This window comes from Manis javanica, chromosome 8, assembly GCF_040802235.1.
Source record: "Manis javanica isolate MJ-LG chromosome 8, MJ_LKY, whole genome shotgun sequence".
NCBI lineage: Eukaryota > Metazoa > Chordata > Mammalia > Pholidota > Manidae > Manis > Manis javanica.
This window is the reverse complement of record NC_133163.1, coordinates 45610738-45619040: the sequence shown is the minus strand read 5'-3', so window position 1 is coordinate 45619040 and position 8303 is coordinate 45610738. Positions and strand designations below refer to the sequence as shown.

Here is an 8303-nt window from a genome sequence, read left to right as displayed (position 1 = left end):
AGAGCAGCAGAGTTGGCATTTGATTCAAGAAAGTCTACATAGTAGAACACTATCACAGTGCCTACTCAGAAATTTTACCTTTCAGTATCTGATACTATTGCCACCCCCAACCCAGGCCAAGCTGTTGGACTTTCGATTTGATGAAGCCCTTCATGTAGGCATTAAGAAGAGGGAAAAAAGTCAGGAAACCCTAGAGAATGCCACCATGTGGTACATTAAATCAGTGGTCACCAAACTTTTTGCAGGTGAGGTTACATTTCTGGTTTTATTGGATAAAACCCACTTCTCAAAACAAAAAACTCTGGTTTAAACCAAAGACACACATGCACATACACATGTTAATGAGTGTGCAAATTAGTTCTGGTTTGAAAATACAACATTGGTACCTATGATCACTGGCAACACCCTGGGGTGTCATAAACGCAGAGGTGGGAATCATTTCCCTAGAGCTGAGACTTTCATCCACCACTCAGCTGGGCCGCACTACCTCTAACAGGTGAGCAAAAACATGTACAAGGAGCCCCAAACCGAGTCTTTAATCTGGCCTCCTCCTTTCATCCTGCTGTTTCTCCAAGGCATATGTCATCCAGATGCGAGAGGATGCTGTGTCCTTGTTAACATTAAATAGAAATGGAAAACAATTCATCCTGGCAATTACCAGCTTTCTACCATCAGTTTACTTCCTGTCCCTCCAACTTAACCACCTCCAGTTACCACCACCCTCTGACTTCCATCCTGCCCCTAGCCCCTCCCTCAACAGGAAGAATTCTCATTCAGAAGATACAGGTCAGCAGGAAAAGAGAAAAAGAACATAGTTTACCTTTAAAATAATGACTCATTTTATTTTTTCTTTTAATACGTAGTTATAAATATATTTTGTCAAAATATATGATCAATATGGTCAAAACATTTGCACATAAAGTCATAAATAAGGTCAAGGTGAATGTTTAGGGTTTTTTCCTTTTTTTTTTTTAAAGATAAAAGTCCAGCTATAAGGAAGCAGTCTGTGTAAAGTGTGTGTTTGGGTGGCTGGGAATGTGTGTGTGTGTGTGCTGGGAATGTGTGTGTGTGTGTGTGTGTGTGTGTGTGTGTGTGTGTGTGTGTGTGTGCTGGGAGTGTGTGTGTGTGTGTGTGTGTGCGCATCTCCAAGGATTGCCTGATCTCAGCGGCATCCACATCCCTCTACTACCATCTCCTGATAATTTTTCAGTACCACCTTGTCATACTCATCCAGGTATAGCATGGAGATGGCGCTCAGTTCTGTGGGAACACAACAGGCTTTGGGGATACTGGAATTGACAGAGTTAACCAGGGTCTGCACAATGGCATGGTTGGTGGAGTTGAGGTGGTCAGCCAGTGGAAAGGGGCAGTCCCCGTGGCAGTAGAAGGCCTGGTAGCCTGGTGGGGCCACAATCCAGTCATTCCAGCCCACGTCGCTGAAATCCACATAGAGCGAGTGGCGCCGGCAGTTCTTATTCTTCTTCCGGGCCCGCTGTGGGTGATGCTTAGGGCTACGCTTAGCCCTCCGGCGACGGGTCAAGGCATGTCCCCGCCCATCGTGGCCAAAGGTGACCAGGAGGGGCCGGAGCTGGGCCCAATCCCCACTCCCTTGAGGTAACGATCGGCTAATCCTGACATGCTGGCCCTGGTGGGTCCGGGTCTGATGGAGGTGAGTCACCTCAATGGCCAGCCCATAGTTCGGCTGCTTCTCCTGGGTCCAGCGAAGGACCGCAGGGCTCACATCAAAAGTTTCCCACCGTGTCACATTATGGTGGACCAGTCTTGTGTCCAGTAGTCGTGTGATGAGGTGCCCAGGCACCACTTCTGCTGGGGGCTTCATAACCTCATAAATGTTTATTCTGTGGAAGCCCTGCTCCCAATCAGGGCCCTGTTCCACCTGCTCCCGGAAGAGTCGAAGCTCTGCAGATGAGATCACTTCATTCTCTGGGATGCTGCTGAGGTTAAAGAGGAAACGAAAAGCAGAGTTTTTCCTGGTCCCTGGGATGTTCTCCAATTGTTCTAGGCACAGTTGGGGAGGAAAGAGAAAAAAAAAAGCTTGTCAACTTTTTTGAGAGATTAAAAATTCAAGTAATAGCTAAGAGTCGGGTGATGAGTAGTGAATTCTGTTTCCATAGTGGAAGCCTCTTTGAGGAAATAAGCATTATCTTTAATTTGAGGGAGCAGATAAACCAGGCAGCTAGTGAACCAGCAAAACTTCACTAGCATTCGGCAAACACCAAAGACAGAAAATATCTCCCAACCTCCTTTATATGTCTAATAATTTCCATGTGTCAACTCCTTACTCCACCACCATCAGACTCCCCTTTTAAAGCCCTCTTGGCTTTGTGAACACAGTTTTCTTTACAAGTGGGTTGTAAAGAAAAAGAGGGGCCAACAGAGTAGAGGCAGGAGGAAACAGCCACCCTCTCCCTCTTCTTCCACTTTCGAGTATGTTACTAAACATTTCCCCAGCGATCTTAGAAACACAGAGCATGCCTTGTTGATCATGTTACAGAGGGGAAAATAAACTCCAACACAGTAATGATGCTGGTGGATTAATAACTCAGATTTACTTTGGAAAAGAAACATCCGCTAGGAAACATTCAGATCGGATTACAAGGCCCCTATTGAATAAACCTGACAAACACACAGCTGTAATATTAAATTCTGTAGGTGCTTTGAAAAAAACGGGCAGAAAACCTGGCAGAAAAGGCTTTGATATAGCAAAAACACACTGCTGGGGCTAGCACACGTCTGAGTGGTGTCATTCCCCTTCCCATGAACCCCTCCCTTCTGTCTCCCAAAAGTAAATTCAGCCACAGCTCTGGAAATTCTTGGAGGTAAGCAGCTCTGTTCCCCAGCCTCCTGGATTTGGGGCTTTGATGTAACCCGAAGTCTTCGACCCCCGGTTTCCACTGCCCCACCAACCTGCCCCCCATCTCCCTCCCCATGCAGACTGGGGCAGAGACTGACCTTCGTGGTGGAAGCTCCTCACGGTGTTGGCCCGACTGGCGGGGCGCTCAGGGTACTCCAGACGGATACTGTGGATCTGCTCTTCCTCCTCCTCCTCCCCAGACTGGAGCCGGTAAAGATCCCGCATGTAATCTGGGATGACAGCACTCTTGCTAGGCTGCGGGCGGCGGCGCAGCCCGAACATCTGCAGAAGTGTAGCCTCGAAGTCCCGCAGGAGCTCATGGCTCTGACCTGGGCGGCGTCCTCCCGCGTGGCCCTGAATCTCGGCGACTTTTTTCTTCCCCGTCTCAGGTATCAAACTAGCATGGCTCGCGCCTCCTAGCAGGACTTGGCATAATAAAACGACCATCAGCATTCGGTTACCAGGAATCATGGTGTCTCTGGGGAGGGGGAGGTGGAAGGTTAAAGAATAAATAAACACCAATAACTAGAGAGAAATAGAGATGTCCTTGCTTATGCATATAGGACTACAGATGGAGGATCAAGATGTAAAACAGGTCAGAAAGATCAAGTTTGTGTCTTCTCTCCCTCACACCCTCCCCCCCACCAGCTGTAGACCAGCACGGCCAGAAAGTAGGAATTGCCCTGTAATTACTTGGTCTAACTTGTTTACAGTCAAATAACCCCAAATCAGATAGCCTCCATCCTGTTAATCTTTTTTTGTCCCAACTGCTATCTGAGCCATGATCTCAGCTTGGATTCTTCAAGGATAAACAGTTAACATGGAGGGGGTAAAAAAGGGTGGGGGAGGGAGAATTAAAATGCCATCGCTCTTCACTTCAGACCTTCAGCCTCTCCCCCTCTTCCACCACCCCCCTTCTTCCTCCGCCCTCCAGCCCAACTTCCACAACTTCCAGCTGGTTCGGCGCAGGAGGGAGGGAAAGCAGAGAAGCAGGGGCAGGGCAGAGACACGGGGCGGTAGGGTCCAGGGACCGAGGCCGAGAACGTGGTCTGGGAGCTGACCCACTGGCTTGACGGTTTACTTTTCTGTGGCTGATGAGTTTGAAATGCCCAGCAAAAAGCATCTGATCTCCCCGGCTGGCTCACTCCCAGGGAGGCGGGGAGGGGGTAATGTTTTGGGGAGCGACCTCTGTGAGTTTTGACAAGCAGCTGGGAACGCGCCACTGGGGCTTCGGACGCTCCCCAGTCAAGTTGGGGGAGGGGTGAGACCCTAAGGTACAACGCCGGGCTGTGGAACTTTCGTCTCTTTAGCCCCTTTACGGTCCCCTTTCTTGCAACGCACACCATCTAAGAGTGCGATGGGAGCAAGCAGCACTTTAAACAGAGCCGGTACGGCTTAGAGCCAGGCGGCTGCCCCGCCAAGAAGAAAGCGACAGCCTGACAGAAAGCAGAGTGTGGAGTCTGGAAGAAAAGTCCGACGGGAGGGACACAAGACAAGCAGGGTCGGGAGGACAGGGTGAATTCCCGGGAGCGAGGAAAGAAGAGGTGTCTACTCACTGACAGAAAACAAGGCATATAATAACAGTCCATGATTCTTGAGAGCCAATCTTGAACAAACTTGCTGGAAAGGCTCAGAGGAGCGGCAGCAGTGTGTTGCTCTGGATGGCACTACGGAATGGCTCCTAAAATGAATATTTGAATATAATGAGACTCTGGCGCAGACTGGCTCTGTTTTTCTTCCAGCCCCTCGGAGTCACGTGAACTCAAGAGGCCCTGCCCAGCACACGGAGGAGCCCGCCCTCCCCGCGGCAGGCGGCGAAAGGCCGGCGCGCCCACCCCCCAGCGGCCCCGCCCCTCCGAGAGCGGCCGCCTCCGCGCCCGGCCGAGCCTCCCGCGGTCCCGAGGAGCTCCGGCGGCGGTCTGCAGGGCTCTCGGCCGGTCCCAGGGCAGCGCGCGGAGGACGCGGTCCTCGCCTCTACCCGTGGTGTTCGGTGCGTCGGGCCAGGCCCTCGCGCAAGCGGCCTGAAGCCGGTGGATCTGCAGCGCACTGTTAGGGGCTGCGCGTTTCAGGGCGAACCCGGCTCAGATGGGGCCAGTATACGGGTCGCCGGAGTCTCAGCCGCTCAAAGTCTCATTACCAAGGAGCACTTAAAAAGCAAAGCGCTGAGGGACACACATACACGCGCGCGCGCACCCCACCTCTTCCTCCCCAGGGTCTCTGCGAGGCCAAATACTGTTCCCAGCGACAGCCAGTACCCTGGCGTACGTTCACGAGTGCCCCGATGAACCGCCAGCCGCTTCAGCTCCCAGCCTAAAGCTGATGAGCCAGACACCGACGGGGTCGGTCGCGGGGGGAGGGCTTAGGCGAAGATCGGTGCGGGAAGGCGGGGAGGGAGCTCCAGCCGCTAGGCTATTTTCTCCGGTTCCACTACGGAGATTATCTCGGCACTGCGTCGGCCGCAGCATACCCCGAGCAAAGCAACCCCCCAAAGCAAGCGGTCGGAGAGACCAGTCCAGGCGGAGCGGCGGATGCAGGGCTCAAGGCTCAGGGCAGATTGATAAGGAGATGTCGCCGCGGAAAGGGCGCATCACATGTTTCAGGTCTTAATGTCGCCGAGGTTTTACAACGCACGACCAGGCGCAGAAAGGAAATCCCACCACATTCCCAGGACTCAAGAAAACTGTGAACAGCTTTCGGCCTGCGCTCGACCTCTGTGCGTCTCTCTCTTTCCAGCTTGTTTTATTTTTTAAACTACCACTCCTCCCCCCGCCACTTCTTCCCCGACCCCCTTCCTCCTCTGCACCAGCTGCAGAGTCGCAGCAAATATTTCTTCAAGAATTTTGCCAGCCCACACCTCAAGGCACTACTGGGATGCCCTGACGCTAACCGAAGATGCTGCACGAGTGGGTCGCTCCGCACAGGGGCCTTTTCGAAAACCTGCCCGAGCGTCAGCCCGAGCTCGCCCCGAGGTCGTAGCCCCGCGACTCCCGCCTCCAGAGCCCCCTGCACCCAGCCTTCTTTTCCTGAGGCTGTTCCCAATTCCTGACTTGAGTCGCTTCAGAGATCGAGAGCTCAGGTGGCCCGACTCACTCCCCCCCCCCAAGACTTGGTTTTCTTCTTGGGGGCACTCGCGGGAAGCCTGTGAGGAAGAGTAAAGGCTCAAGAGCTTAGCCCTCCTTCGGGCCGCGGCTGCCCGGCGCCGCCCGACACCGCCGGCCCGGGAGCGGAGGCCGCTGGCGCCCCTGCGCGGTTCGCGCGGAGCGAGAGCCGAGCCGCCTGACGAGCGTCTTTAGTTTTTCCCGCTCCACGCCATCCCTGGGGCCGACTGTGAAAGCTGGGAGAGCGAAGGGGTTTTTCTGAGACGCCTGGGACCCTAAAAGGGCCCCGTGGGAGGAGCTCCAGATAAGGAAAAACGACTGAGAGCCGGTCCCCGGGGGCGAAGGGACCGTGGAAGGGGCGCGCGCCCGGAGTACCCCGACGATCCTCTGCCCGACAGACTCTCCCTGGGCCGCGGCGGGGGCGCGCGCTGGGGAGGAGTGAGAGGTGTTTCCACGTCAGATTTAATAACATTAGTCTCGAATCACGTTTTTCTTCTCCAGATTTTTTTTTAAAGATAACAGCTGAAGAGAACTTTTGTCTCCAGAACTTTTTCTCGGGGGGGCAGGTATGCTCCTGCGATTGCCCCTTATTTCCCTGCCCCAGTGTTTTCCTATCGCCGCAGTTTGTTCAGAGGTAGCCTCAGTTTACCAAGTCTGTGTTTGGGGGTGGGGGTGCGGGGAGTTCGTGTTCGAGATCTCACAAACCTCCAGCCCACAAACTGCGATCCTCAAAAACCATCCACCTCAGCGGTGCCCAGGAAGCTTCTGATCCCGCGGGCCCACCTCCCGCGGGGAGAGGTCCGGTCCGCAGGGACCCGGGAATCCCAGGGCGCTTTCCCGTCGGCTCTGGGCCGAGAAGGCCAGCAACTGCACCAAGTCCGCGGCGCGTCTCGCCAGCTCCCCAGCGGGCACGCACGGCAGGGAGATGCGTTCCCGAAGCGCCCGGAGTCCCGCCCATCGTCCCTACACCTCTACACTATGAAATGACAGAGAGGCTCTTCGGGTGCTGCAAGTCCACGAAAATAGTTCGAGGAAGAGGCGCGCGGTGCGGCGGCAGTTCGCAAGCTCTCCAGGAGGACTGACGGCTGGGGGCCGGGCCGGATGACACTCCCCTCGAAGCAGCCCCTCAGGCGGCGCGCTAGCTGCAGGGGCAGAGCTGCGCCCCACGCCGCGGAATCAGCGCTGGTTAGGTGTTCTCCCTCCACCTCTCCGTCCCGCCGCCCCCGCACTCTGGACCTAAGAGCCGACACTCTTCTTTCTCTCCCAGCCCTTCCCGTCTGGGGATCGCAAACGCCAGTCCACTCGAAACGTGTTTCGCTCAACCCACAGTCTTTCCCAAAAGACCCGCAACTAAAGGCTTCTCTTCTTCCCTCCTCTTGTGTCCCGAAATCGCCCGGCGCCGCCGCAGAGAAGGTGGTCCGGGTTGACGCAATAGCAGTTGGGGTCTTGCAGCACCAGCATCCCTACCTCTAGCACCACCCGGGGGATGACGGGGACGGGGGGCACCTTTTACGGCGACCACAGACTGAGTCCCGCGCTTCTCCCAAGGATGCGCCTCGGGGCCCTCTGCCCGGCACCCCTCGCCAGGTAGCCTTGCTCACCATAGGTCCCTGCAGCAGCGGACTCGCCAAGCAGCAGCTCCTGGGGACCTCTGAACGCCTGCGGTGAACCTGGGCGAGGGCCGAGGACTAGGGCGCTGCAGGCTCGAGACGGCGCGGACGCGAATCCCATCGGGGAGATGGGCGAGATACGCAGCCGGGGAGCAGCCGCGACGTCTCAGCCTCGCGTCCCACGGCTTGGATGCCAAACTCACCTAGCTTCCGGGCCGGGCTCCGTTCTTCTTCCCTCCCTCCCTTCTCCTCTGCCTTCCCGCATCTCCGCCTTCCTCCTCTATCCCTCTCTTTCTTTCCTTCCTCCTCCTCGTCTTCGGCAGCCCCTCCCTTCTTCCCTCCTCCCTCGCTCGCCTCCCTTTCTGGGATGGGAGCCCCGCCCACATCCTCCCATCCCGCCGCCGGGCCTCGCCTCGCAGGCCCGGGTCCCGGAAGCCCGGGCAGCGCCGAATCCACAGCTGCCTCCCGGGCTGGGACGCCGCTGCCTCCAGCTCAGGGAAGTGGCCGGGTCTCACCTGGGGACCACGTGCAGAGGTACTAGAAAGCATGCACCGACTAGTCTCAGTACCTTCCAAAAATACCCATGGGAGCCTGGGCTTCCCTGAGTTTAGAGTAACTGCTGCCCAAACTGATGATTAAAACACTGAGTAATCACCATTTACCCCGAGTAATTAGAGATAATGAAACACCTCTAAAATCAGGTTATGGAGCAGTTGGATT

The 8303-nt window shown here is 55.4% G+C and overlaps 1 protein-coding gene across 5 annotated transcripts; it reads right to left on the bottom strand.

Moving 5' to 3' along the window:
- Window positions 1-815: 815 nt before the first annotated feature.
- Window positions 816-7904, bottom strand: BMP4 (bone morphogenetic protein 4). 5 transcript variants are annotated; one of them, XM_037016546.2, is made up of 4 exons: window positions 7787-7904; window positions 4432-4556; window positions 2974-3300; window positions 816-2019 (listed from the first exon to the last, which is right to left on the bottom strand). In XM_037016546.2, the coding sequence occupies exons 1-4, from the start codon at window positions 7846-7848 to the stop codon at window positions 1163-1165; spliced, it is 1371 nt and encodes a 456-aa protein (XP_036872441.1). In that variant the 5' UTR covers window positions 7849-7904; the 3' UTR covers window positions 816-1162. The 5 variants fall into 5 exon arrangements, with proteins under 5 accessions (XP_036872441.1, XP_073067330.1, XP_073067329.1 ...); XM_073211229.1 differs by having other exon boundaries at window positions 2974-3353; window positions 4436-4556; window positions 7787-7902; XM_073211228.1 differs by having other exon boundaries at window positions 2974-3353; window positions 4436-4556; window positions 7575-7863.
- Between the last annotated feature and the right edge of the window lie 399 nt (window positions 7905-8303).